Source organism: Dicentrarchus labrax, unplaced genomic scaffold (assembly GCF_905237075.1).
Source record: "Dicentrarchus labrax unplaced genomic scaffold, dlabrax2021, whole genome shotgun sequence".
NCBI lineage: Eukaryota > Metazoa > Chordata > Actinopteri > Moronidae > Dicentrarchus > Dicentrarchus labrax.
This window is the reverse complement of record NW_026136715.1, coordinates 18,444,899-18,457,537: the sequence shown is the minus strand read 5'-3', so window position 1 is coordinate 18,457,537 and position 12,639 is coordinate 18,444,899. Positions and strand designations below refer to the sequence as shown.

General features: G+C 39.5%; 1 protein-coding gene across 3 annotated transcripts in view; it reads right to left on the bottom strand.

The window, feature by feature from the left end:
- LOC127377321 (thymocyte selection-associated high mobility group box protein TOX) overlaps positions 1-12,639 on the bottom strand; it is a 77,683-nt gene that overhangs the window by 18,561 nt on the left and 46,483 nt on the right. For all 3 annotated transcript variants that reach the window (XM_051425083.1, XM_051425084.1, XM_051425085.1), the window contains one exon: positions 5,606-5,863. In XM_051425083.1, coding sequence (XP_051281043.1) covers positions 5,606-5,863 — 258 coding nt within the window. The remainder of the gene's footprint in view (positions 1-5,605; positions 5,864-12,639) is intronic.

Here is a 12,639-nt window from a genome sequence, read left to right as displayed (position 1 = left end):
CAGGTCAATTTGCAATCATATACAAACAAAGAAAATCAGCAGTCTTTCATTTCAGGAACCAGAGATTTTTTTTGCTTTTTCACTTGAAAAGTGATTTTTCAAAATTGTTGTCAATTCTGTCGATTGACTCATTGATTAATCAACTATTAGTTATGATTATAGCCAACTCTTCACATTGTCGTCCTCTTGCATGTCATCACGTTCTCCTTTGGAGCTCCAATGGCCCGTAACTAATGTGACAACATGAGATATTGTTTTCCAGATGTGTTTTGATCACCAGTGAAATCTGTTTTTGCCATTCCTAATTGTTTACCCTTGTACATGATGATCCCAGAGAGTCAGCTGTAATGCAGTGCTCAAATCTCTGTGACCAAGCTGTTTTAAATATTCATTAGTCGGAACAGTCGCCTAAGGTTATTTGAATTAGTACCATGCATATTCATGAACTGCAATGAATGAGCGTTTGTTTTTAATGCTCAGTCCGTTAATACTGCTCTTCATTACTTCACTCCGAACCCTGCATGATAACCTGCACAAAACAAAGCTTTACTTTCTCAAAGCACACTTCTCTTTGGAAGCCTATTTGTCTCAGTTTAAATGAAACGGGAGTGCCCTCCCAATTATCTCGCTGTCATTTCTCTTGACAACTACAAGACACATTGTTCACCCCTGTTGTGGAGTGTAGCACTGAAGGGCATCTGTCTTTTTTTAAAATGAAAAGCCACAACAGAAAACATTTCTACTGTTATAAAAAGTGATTTATCTGGGAACGTCACTGAGATGTCATATCTATCCCAGTGAAAGGCAGCAGAGCAAGCAGGTCATATGAGATATGTCTAAAACCTACACTGGAAAAAAAAGATTGCTGTTTCAATTTAAAAAACACAAGTAATCCACCCACACTGAGCATGTGAAGTCAAGTCAAACTGCATCTTCTTTTTTTTAGATAAAGTTTATTTTAAGGCAGTTCTTCTCATTAGATAGTAGGCAGTGGACAGGCCCTGGAAAATGAAAAGGGTGATCTTCTAGTTTCAAACATACATGGTGTGCACCACTTAGTTTATTTTACTGTGTGTGCTTTATACAGCAGATCATTTTAGGAACACTTTCTTTATTTTCACCCTTTTGCTTTCTGTGCATGTCTGAATATCACTGGTCTACGATGTTTCACAACACAGATTTGTGTATAGTGTTGATAGGCTTACTCTGACCTTTTTAATGGCTTGATTGTGCCTCTATCTAACTATCCCTGCGCTGTCAATAACCACAGCTGTCAATATAGTTTTCATGTTGCTGCATTAAAATAGTTATTGCCTTGGTCCCTGCTGTGTATGTCCTAAATGCCAAGTGATGCAAAATAAATTTCCTTTCACCGATTAAATTAAGTCAAATTAAGTCAAGCTCACATAACCTTGTAACAATCAGTGACTATGCACTGTGCACTATTGCTCAGTATTTCTGTGTCATACTTTTTAATAGAGGCCAGGGTGAGGTACATTTTTGTTTTCCAAAGTTAAAGCTCCAATCACCAATATTTTCTATATTACAAATGAATTGAATGACTCATTGAATTTAATGTGAAAGGGGTTGCTCACAGTGAATTATCACTAATCTGAATGTATCATATGTGCTCCAAAGCACCAAACAGCGAAGTTGACAACTAGCCAGAGACGTAATACACATAGCAACCAAAGGCACAGGGATTTTCCACCGGGGTTGGTTGAAATCAAACCAGAAGTAAAACGAGAGTGAACATTATACATATTTCCATCAGGTGGCCACTAACATGACTCAGAATGAATATTTTGCTCCAATATTGCTAGAACATTTAAACAAACATTTAAGCAATAACAACTTTATAAAGTGATAATATGTCAGGGCAGTCTGCTGTGCTGTGGAATTCTTCTGCTCTGTGGTCGCACAAAAAATGCTCAACAACAATCAATCAATCAAAAATATGTTAATGCAGCCTTAAAAATAAATAACAGTATCTGCACCTGCCAAATTATATCGTGCCACTGTCTCAACACAGGCAGAACATTAAAAATCAACTGGCCTGTCACACATACTGCCAAAAATATTAATCTCATGGCACATGTTTAACAGAACTGAACAAAGTTCCTATCAGGAGTCATCTCACTGAATGTGTGACGTAAACTTGTAAAACTGGCAGCTGCTTTTTGGCAGCAGGGGCTTTCCTCCTCCATAACCAGCCTCATTACACCGGTAATGAGACAGGGGCTGGTGCTCTGTTTCAATATTTAAACGCGCTGGCGCCCCCCAAGGCTCCGTGTTGGGGCCGTTCTGCAAACTCCTCCACGACCCCTCATTACTGTCTGCTGGTGGGTGTCCCTCCTCCTTTATTTTTTTCAAAGCGCTAGATCTTGCTTGCATTTCCCCCCACTGTAGCCTCAGCCAGACCTGAACGATCGGGGGGCTTGTTGAACATGAGACCCTGGGTGCCACCTCTTCCCTGAGCACTGGGGTGGCAGAAACGCTGACAGCTAAAGGTGAGACAGGGATTCTCTCTCAGCAACAAGCATTCACGAGAAGGCATGTTACATTTCACAGTATCTAGTCATCCAAGACTTGGCCCTTTCTGTCTCGATTTAAAGGAGCTGACAGAGTAGGTCAGCGTTGTGGGGAGGAGTTAAGAGAATGTAAGAGCATTCCTGATGGACAGCTCTGTCTTTTATAAAGTCAATGTTGATCCTTCTGCTTGTTGGAGTCCTTGTAAATGGTGCAATTTCAAGTGAGAAATGGCTCAAAACTGGCAGTTAAGACTATTATGAACAACATGTGACTGCACCTGAACAAAGCACTGGATCTGCCAGTTGAGAATAAACTGAAAAAACAAACCTCAATGTATATCAATTGTTAAAGCTCTGAGATTTGCCTAAGACTCGATGCATGTATTTGACACCTGTTTTTTCCATCTGCCACACATCTTTTTGTTTTACCAGCTAATATTTCTGCTGCCTGTGGAGTCATAATTAGATGGAAAAGAGGAGGTTGTCAGACAGAATGAATTTAGCTTGAAAAAAACAGGGCTCTTGCAGAAACATATGCTGTTCTGCAGGCCATGATATCATAAGATTATTATATAGTCAATTCTAAATGAACAGAAATTACAGTCTTTAAAGCTTCAAGGACGAACTGATGAAAAATTGTGTGCCTATGCAGCATGATGATGATGGTCAATCCACTGCTCTCAATCCTGTAATGATTTAACCGTGTTTGCTGTAGGATCGATGTGTGCTGAAAAAGAGAATCCCAAAGCAGGGAGAAGTTTACAGAGCTTTAGCCTTAGGCTAAATGTTGTACAAAAACCAGCAACAACATCCCTTGAGATGAAGCGTATCTGTTGCTCCAGCTGAGCTTGTACTTGTAGGAGGTTTATATGTGCACTGAAGGATAGCTTTTATTGAAGAGAAGTGTATCCTTAAGGTAACACTGTTGACTTTTTATTTGCTTCTTCAGCCACGGTGAAAGAAGACTGTTGAACGATTAGCGCTTTGGTTTTCCACCTATCTCCTCCAATTTTTGTCTGTAAGGCTTTTGTTAATACAACACAACAAAGGTAAAGGCTTGTCTCCTCATTTCCGACCCCGGTTACACTGACAGCCTACTTCCATCCACCCTTATTATTCTTTAAGCATTCAGCAGACATAAATTCAATCTTCCTTATTATACCTTTATCAGTATGAAATTAAGGTTAATTGACTTTGTTGGGGAAGCATCAAATGAAACATTCCTAATGGAACCAAAATGAAAATAACGTCACCTTCAATTGCTTTAAAATATTTCTCAATATACAGCCTACTTTCCTATTCCGCAGCCTCAGAAATAAGCTCCTCTTGTCCCAGGAGATAATAAATGAATTGAATCCCCCCACTCCAACCCCACCAACCCCCCCCCCTCCTTCTTCCTTATCGGTCATCTATTTTTCCAGAGTAAGCTATTACTTGCTGGGGTTGCTAGGCAACAAGAAATATTAATAGCGGCTATTATTAGCCAGGCTCTGCTAGAGTAGTACTAAAATGTGGAAGTGGGAAACATGAATGTGTTACATAAATCTCTGGACCTTTCACAGTGTGTGCAAGTCTCTGTTTGTGCGGTGATTTATTGCAATGACGGTTCATTTATGAGAAAAGGGGGTGTGAAATAAGAAAATGGAACATTACCCTGAAGGGCTATTTGAGAATAAATAATTGCAAAGGTGAAACAAAAGCTATGTAAGAAGCAGGCACTCCCTCTCTGTTTCCTTCTAGAGTGCTATTGGCCAAAAGAGGCTGCTTTGTTACATATACCCTTACATGGACATCACATAAGTATAAACTTTATACATAAATGCTGCATACATGCATCCAGAGATACAGTTTACATGTTGTCTTCTACTAAAATTAACCCATCCAAATTATTTTATAGGTATCTAGCCATTGACACCAAAAAGTAGATTGTAGACTGTAAATGTTCAAGATCATCTTTCTCCTGCACCAAGCATATTCAGCACAGTAGCCAATGGACTGTGACCTAATCCTGAAGGCTGGCTTTAATGGAGGCCTTAGCTACCACCCATAGAAAAAAATAGAGCCTGCAACTTATGCAGTTTGATTCTGAAAATCACATAAGACCTGATTAACGGAGGATAAATGCCACGGATGCTCACATTAAAGCATAAATATTCATGATGGAGGGCAGAGAGAAAAAAGTAATATTTATGTCAGATGAAAGTATATAACGTTGAATTATTCACCGCACAGGCCATCTATAATTCATCTGGTTCGATCCTATGATTAAAGAATTTGAATGTGTTCGCCAGGGGTGTTTACATGTTCAGTCTGAAACATGTTTAACACAAGAAAAAGTCCCTTTACTGGAGTGTGTGTGTGTGTGTGTGGGGGGGGGGGAGATGGTCCTCAGCATCCTTTTGAAAATAAAAAGTAGCTGACAAGGGATAACCCCCCTCCTCCTCGTCAAGATTTTTCTGTTCAAACTCCCCCCTCGATCCCTCCTCATTCCTTTTTTGCTTTGCCGATCATAACGAATGAAAATTTGCAGCGCCGAGTTTCTTGCTCCCTTTCTTAGCTCAGCTCACTTTGAGGCAATGAAATCTTTGAGTTGTGCAGCTGAATAGATATTAAAGGAGCTCTGCTGCAAAGGTCTGGTGTTAAGGAGGCAGCAGCTTTCTGTATTTATAAATGTTGCATGTATAGACCCCGGCCTTGCTCTTCACTGTCTCAGCTACCTTGGCCTCTAAATCGGGCTAATTATCACTCTAATAGAAGCTATAATAAAAATCATTGTGATCATCATATGAATGAGACTATTGAGAGCAGCACACAGCAGAATTAGTCATTTTGCTGTTTATATGAATTCATAGCAAGTTTCAACAGAGTATTATAAGATCAATAATTGTTGAAAACATTTTGAAAAGACTGAACTCTCCATGACACGAACATGTGAAACCTTCAGAGAAAATGTTCTCTGCGCTGACTTCCAGCCCTCTGACCACAAAGACTAATAACCTACCACAGCGCTTGACTTGCACGATCACAAAGGGCCACAGCTAAAAAAGGGACAGACAAAAAAAAAGCGTACTCACAGAGTGCATAGGCCCCGAGAGGAGGTGGGTGTCCTGACCCAGCATGTTGGACATCATGAGGGCGGGCAGCTCGGGGTAGGAGTAGGTGTTGAGCAGGCCATTGTGAGGCAGGGAGTGGAAGGGGTAACCTGACTCATGCTCCATGAGGTGCAGCAGAGAGGGGTCAGCGTGGTTAGGGGGTGTGATGGGGGGGATCTCATAGTCTTCATCCCCTGCTCCTCCTCCGCCACTGCTGCCTCTGCCCTGACTGGAGTAGCTCTGGAAAGGCAAAAAAAAGAAAGGAATCCATTTTTGTAGATGAGGATGAATCAAGGAAAACTTCAACCACAGCAAACTTTCATCATTTGCTAATTTTTCAGGTGTTGCAAGGGGATAATTTGCTCCCACTGTATATTAAAAAAGAAAGAAAATACCAGGACATATCACAGATAGACGCTTTCACAGATATGGGCAGTCTATAACCCACCTAGAGTAATTTTCATGTCTTTGGAACATCGGGGGAAGGACACGGGGAAAATTCACACGAACACAACACGGCAGCATAAACACATCGTACCTGCATCTCAAAACAGTGGGAACAGCGTGAATAAAATAAGGTTTTAGCACTTGAATCTCTAAGAAAAAACACCCATCAGAAAACCGTCGTGCTATACAACATTTTAATGGCAAGTTCAATAACACTCTAGGAGAGAAACAGCTAACAAGGTTGATCCAGAGTAATTAAAAAGCTTCATAATTGGCCTTCAAGTGCACCTGTTGATTTTTGTTGTTCAGATTTGTGTTTGCAGCAGACACTGAAATGCATGTTTTGCTAAAAATAAAAATAATTAGAAATGCAAATTGTTGCGCTTTCAAAAGTGTAAAGAATTCATTCAACACAAATGTACACAGCAAATTAATTAGAGTTAGACAACAACAGCTGCTGTACAGAGTCATTTGCTTCAGAAATCTTGACAGCTTTAACGTGACACACTGTCAGCCTGCAGCCTTTAAAATACAGTTAATCAAATTCATTAACTGGAAAAACACCACTGACACTCACTTAGAGTCTATTTTATAATCTCATAATTATAATGTCAATCATATTTTCTTTTTAGAAAAACTGGACTAAACAAACCTTGTATTCCTTATTATAATGTGTCCATATGTCCAATATGACCCCCACCAGGTAAAAGTGCACAGACTTTATGGTACTAATAAGGTGATACATGAGCAGAGCCTGTGGTTGTCTTTTCCAGGGCCTATCTTGACATAATATTGCGCTGAGAAATATGGTTTTGTGCTCTCAAAAAGCATACTGAGGGTATTCACCAGGGAATGAAAAGCAATTTTGTCAGAGGCAATCTGATGCCAACTCCCCTTTATAATGACTGAAGAAAATTAATCATCACAAATAATATTCCAGTGTCAGCCATTCAAGAGCTTTTTAATAGAATTTTTATTATTCATGTCTCGTGGTACACATCAACTAGTCCGTTCTGCAACATTTCAGAAATCAATTCAATATCATCTTCGTGTAGGCTGTCATCTCGCCTGCCAGTGCAGCAATTCATCTTGCAAACAAATACTTTTAGCAAACAAATGGCAAGAAATGACGAGGAACAGCTACAATGTCCCCACTAACAGAACTGGTGCTTGAAGATAGGATAAAAGTCTCATAATGTGCACTATCATTAGGGAGAAAATAATAATAATAAAAGAGAGTATGTTTACTATCAGGGGGTGATGTGCTATTTTCTCTTCCCATAACACTCACTGTCCTCGTTTGGTGCTTGCTCAGAAATATTATCACTGACAATTCCTTTTCCCACGATAAAGGTTTTACAAATGTCTGTTTCTTCGTTGTCTAACATTTATTATTGTTGTCAATTGTTATTATTGTTAACAAGCATATGCGCTAGGTTTAATTCAATGAAAAATAAAAACAAATCTCACTGGCTTGTGCATCCATTTCAGGCTATATGGAGTATGCCGTCCTTCTGAGTATTCATACATTTAACTGTAACGGGAAAGTGAAAGGTTCAGTTGGTTGACTCACAGCGTGTGTCCTTTTGGTTGCGATCCCCTGACAACTGAAAGACATCAGTTATGTAAATGCTAAAAGAATACGTCTACACATAAAAGGGAAAACCAGAGAAGCCGAGCACGAATGGCCACACCACTTTTCTTTTACTGCAGTTGAGTTTCCCCAACCTGGGGGTTGCAGGATTAGAGCTGAAATGTTAGCTGACTGATCGATTTGTTAAAAAATGAATGAAATTAAGTACTGTAGCTGTCAGCCATAAAAAAGAGCCCCCAATTTGCTGTTCATTGATGATAATAAACTAAATATCTTTGTGGTTATGATCAAAACAAGATATTTGAAGACGTCACCTTAGACTCTTATTAGACTTTAAAGAAATAATCAGCAAATTAATCAACAATGAAAATTAATGAAAAACATTTGAAATGCACAATACTCGTGAAATACAGATAAATTCCACAAGTCCTTTAGTCTGAATAAGAAAATTGCCATTGCCTTTCAAAACAAAACATATGAGCATTTTCTGATTCATTACAAAAATAATTAATCCGGTTTAGGCAAAAAACTACTTGGTTATGATTGAGGGACCCTCATGGTCATAGATAGAAGACACCAATGCTGTAATATACATAAATACTACGGGCCCTTGTCAGGAACACATTAACATAAGTTGTTTTTATGCATTTGAACAAAAGACTCATGCAGTTGTTCACTCTACACACAGACATACGCCCCTATACAGTAGTAATAGTTGCCTATATGTACAGGGTAGGAACTCTATAGGAAGCTCTGCTGTGGGGTTCAACCCTTTCTAATCACCGTAAAGAGGAAATGAAAGAGATGGAGAGGCTTGTTTGGCAAAAATGGGTAATTTAACACATTGAGGTATGTACCAAGATTTAAATGCTGTCAGAGGCTATTTTACGACCGCGCCTTCCATCGCGTCTGTGATTTTTTTTCTTTCTTTACAGCTTCTTATGATGCCCTTGGAGATAAGACACAGGACAAGGACATCACAAGTTTAATATTTTCAAACATAGATACATAATTCATAAATATACTGTCTTTCAGGACATGGAGGAGAGTGGATAAAAGAGAGAAGGGTCAGAAAGAAACGCCAAATGTTGATTCAGCCTTCTCTCGCTAACCTTCACCCCCCCAGAGGTGAAATTTAAGCAAATCTGTCATTTTCCTATAGACAAGGACGTGACTTGGGTCTTTGAAGATTCTTTCCTTATTTCTTCTCTGTAACTTAAACATGATAGCACCGAGATTCTTTTGTACACCAGTTGTGATTTGACATCAAAACACCATATTGCTTTAACACAGTTTATAGATGTGAGATATTGCTCTGAGGCATACTGACTATCATCATACATAAAGCAGATCCTGGTTCTTTAAAAAGAAAACAAGGGGACGATTCAGGAAATGGGAACATTGTTGATTTTTAAAAAAATCTAAGATCCAGTCTTAGAAAAATTATTTCTGATGTTCCACACAAGACAACTTAAACAAAACAACATACATTAATTAATTCAGTTTTAGATACAACATACTCCAAAGCTTTTATAGCTAGTACTGTAATAGTAGCAAGTAATAATTATTAAAATATTTCATATTGACCTATGAAAGGAAAACCATGATTGGAGGTAATAACAATAACAATAAAAAAGTTGATCTTCATCAGCATGACCAACAATTTCACTGCACATTTTCACTTTGGGGATTAATATTGAACCTCAATACCTTTTGAGTACTAACCAGTACTAAGTTGTGTTTGTATTGTTTGGTCATTATCAAAAACCGTCAAGTATTTAAAGTTGGCACCAATGCTTTGTCAGATTATTCTAATTGTTTTACTTATTTTCTGATCTAAAATGACTGACGTACATTTGTTAATCTTGCTTTTAAAGAACAGCTGTTGCCCTTGCTGAGTGGCCCAGTGGTTTTCACTTTTCACCTTTCACCTTGTAGAAGTGTACCCCAGGATGTGTCAGTACACACTAACATCACTACTGGCTGTGGCTATAGGTGCAACAGAAGACACTCCATACCCAAGAGAGTTGAAAGTTTCAACCAGAGAGGGCAGTAAAACACTGCTTTACAGCCTAAGATTAAGAAAAGTTGATCCTTTATATAGAATCTTTTTTATTGAAATGTATCTTTATTTAGCTAAAGAGGGTATGTAAAATGCATTGTTTAGCTACAGAAAGTCAGTCACTACCACACAAAGGTAACCCAATATGTAGTCTCTTCCTTGCATTTAAACCATTTCCTGGTTTGAAACTGTCTTCCGCTTATTTTGTGGACACAGCATATACATGCTTTAATTTAACAGAGTGGGACACACACTGCAGCAATTGTTAGCCAGGCAAAGCTACAGTAACTTGACCTTGATGTGTAAGCTTGCAAGTTGAAAAGTCTCTGCAACCAAACACAGCTCCACCTTGTCAAGTTATCTTAAGTAATTAAGTTATCTTAAGTGGAAACAAATTAATCAGCTCAGCTAAAAGTTTTCCTGACACAAATGGCTGGGAAGATGAGATGAAGTCATTAGCTTGGTGATTGGAGTCATTCGTGGCCTATGAGGTGTTTAGTGGGAGACAGCTCATCTGGGAACAATGATGTGTTCGTCAAAGGGAGGAGAATGTTGCACAGTACACCAGAGAGCCTGTCATGGCTGATGGGGGGCAAATTGTCCAAAGACAAGAGCTGTCTGTCTTTGATGGACTTTATTATTACAGTTTCAGTGACTGACAGACTCAGAGTGTTTCCTGTAATATGGAACACTGATAAGGTTTTAAAAAATAACTAATCAGAAAAAACAACTCCTTTGCCTCATAAAACCACATAACTTTGAATGAGTATACAGTGTCCTATGGAAAGTCATCCAACCATATGCTACTTTGTGAAAAAAAATGACAGAGCAGCATGGTTTTGCCGACAAACAACAGCTGGCCATGCATACATAAAGGTCTTCACGTCCACTCTGTGTATTCCAGATAGACGGATGGCAACGGTAAATCTTTAAAACATCTTATGGGGAATTTCAAAATTCACCTTCAAAGATCAACCTTACAGAGCAGAGAAAGGGCAGAAATCAAACTCATCATCAGCGGGTGTTGAACACTGCTGAGGTGTGCGGCACAAGTGACCATTACAGCGATGGTCTGCAGGGTCCACAAAGGCTATCTGACCTGACTTTGAAACGACAAGGAACTCCATTTGGGTGATGTATCAAGAGAAGCAGACAGAGCAGTACAATAGCAGGAGAATGGAATAGCAGACCCACCGGGCTGACTGACAGCAAGACAGAACTGGGATAAGTGAAGTGTGCAAGGAGGGGTGGAGGGGGGGGCGTTTTACCATGACCGATAGTAGCTCAGGGTCATTCGTACCGTCCGTCACCAAAGGTGGGCTGTGGTATGCTTCAACCAATGGCAAAGAAGTGAGCTAACCTCTTCCCTGCTCCCCCATGCACTGGTAATTCTCTCAAATGTCACATCAAAATGGATCTCATTTAGGTGGGTAAAAAGGACCTGGCTCTCCATTGCAGATGCAGGTGGACCTGTGCTGGATTGTACCTGAACTCTAAAAACACAGCTGCAAAGGAAGTGTTTTGAAAAGGTGTGAAAAAGGGCCATGTGCCGCACATTTATGTCAGTTCAATTATTTTTTTAAAAACCTCACAGTTATAGATCAAAGATGAAGGGTGAAAAAATTTCTCTGATCTTTGTACCGGAACAGAAAGAAATAGAAAATTCTTTAATGTTTGGACCAAAGGCTATTTTTTTTTTTTTTTACAACAGGGGCAATACTGTGGTCTCAGCCACATTTTCTATTCTTATTCATTAGAGAGAATCGTATAAATAAATAAAATATGTTGTCTCGTAGTCACTCATCCCCCCAAGGGAACATGGAAGCCCCAGTAATCACATATGGCACAATAGCTCGCCCATAATCCCCTTTATTTTTATTTTCATGATGTCACTCTCTTTAAGCCCCTTGCTTTATGAGTCGCAAACGGAGTGGAGAGGGGAGGAGAGGAGGAGCGGAGAGGAGAGGAAAAAGCAAGGGAGGGGTGAAAACAAATGATGTGGATCCCTCATTGTTCTTTCTCTATGCCCTCATTCCAGTCAGGGTAATAAGAGAACATTGTGATTTACTGTCAGTGAAGCGCAAGAGTGCATCAGAGAGAATCCACTGCGGCAGGGGCCATTAAAATAGATTTAACTTCCCACAGTATTAGGCCAGATGTCTACACTTCTATTATATTTCAATCAGCCATGACCTTGGTCTCCATATGATGAGAAAGATCACTGAGAGAGAGGAAAAGAGAGAGTGAAAATACACGCAGAAAACCAATAGAAATATCAAACTACTTAGTCCCACTAAATCCCTCTGCTCCATCGTGCAGCATATTCAGAGAGGCCGGGACCGAAATAGAGCCAAGGTTTCAAGTTCTCTTAAAAGAGTATATGAATCATTGAGTGCACTCTTGCTGCTGATAAGTTGCTGGTTTTTTTTTTTTTGGTGGTGGATGGGGGGGTGTTGCTTTTCTGCAGGCTATGTGTTTGAGGAGGGACCGAGGGAGTATGCAGAAAAGAGTGGGACAGTGGGTCGTTTTGATGTTCTTTAAAGCATCAACAAACGTCATGTAAAATGAATCGTTTCATATTCTTCGAACAAGGGAAGCGCTGAATTGACTCACATCATCATGGATCCCTGTCTTTGACATTTCCCTCTAATATTTTTTCATCCTGCTGTTTACTCTAGTCTCACTTATATCTATCTATTCTCAATACATATTTTATACAATTTTAATAAAATCCTTACTCTGCCACGGACTAAGAATCTCCATCCATTCCGGCTCCATGAAATCAGAGCAGAGGTCATAGCTTGTTCTCTTTCAGAGGCTGATGGTAATTGGACTTATTGGCTGACATGGACTGACCTACATAAAGAACTACCGATCCCCGGTTACAACTGTAACTTACAATCCCCCCCAGCA